General features: G+C 45.2%; 1 protein-coding gene across 2 annotated transcripts in view; it reads left to right on the forward strand.

The window, feature by feature from the left end:
• The window catches only part of LOC107700700 (LIM domain-binding protein 1), a 27317-nt gene continuing 26651 nt past the window's right edge, over positions 1-666 (forward strand). For both annotated transcript variants that reach the window (XM_016502568.1, XM_016502484.1), the window contains exon 1: positions 1-48. In XM_016502568.1, coding sequence (XP_016358054.1) covers positions 21-48 — 28 coding nt within the window. In that variant the 5' untranslated portion in view covers positions 1-20. The remainder of the gene's footprint in view (positions 49-666) is intronic.

Genomic DNA, 666 nt, shown 5'->3' on the forward strand with positions numbered 1-666 from the left:
GGAGACGGTGATGTGAGAAGATGTCGGTGGGAGGCTGCACGTGTCCCGGTAAGCTCCAGGCTTTCGCTGCGGTGACATACAGACAGGTTAGATGTGCAGAAACATGGCTGCCTGTCTTCTGACGTCTGGCTTCAGCAGCGTTTGCTCAATTTGCTCAAACAGCTGGTTTGCGTCGCTGACATCTACAGAGGTTTTCTCCGCCGGTGTGCGTCGGCGGCTTCGTTTCGGGGTGAGTTGAGTTGAGAGGTTTGTTTTGTTAAATGGCAGATCAGCCGCTTTTATAGCTGAAACGAACAGATGAATCAAAGGAGGTGCGGGAGTTTGTGGCTTGATTAGAGGGTAAAGGTCACGCTGCGTTTTAAACTCGACCCCTGCTGTGTGACGCTCACACACATACAGCATCAAACGTGTTTTCTAGGGATGGGTATCGTTAAGGTTTTAACGGTATTACTACTCTTACCGATACTGCTTATCGATCCAGTACTTTAATGGTATTCTTATCGGTACTTTTTTTTTATACATGTGACCCTGGAGCACAAAACCAGTCTTAAGTGTCAATTTTTCGAAATAAATGAGCTTTCCATTGATGTATGGTTTGTTAGGATAGGACAATATTTGGCTGAGATACAACTATTTGAAAATCTGAAATCTGAGGGTGCAAAAAAA

The sequence above is a fragment of the Sinocyclocheilus anshuiensis genome, unplaced genomic scaffold (genome assembly GCF_001515605.1).
Source record: "Sinocyclocheilus anshuiensis isolate Anshui unplaced genomic scaffold, SAMN03320099.WGS_v1.1 scaffold21, whole genome shotgun sequence".
Taxonomy (NCBI): domain Eukaryota; kingdom Metazoa; phylum Chordata; class Actinopteri; order Cypriniformes; family Cyprinidae; genus Sinocyclocheilus; species Sinocyclocheilus anshuiensis.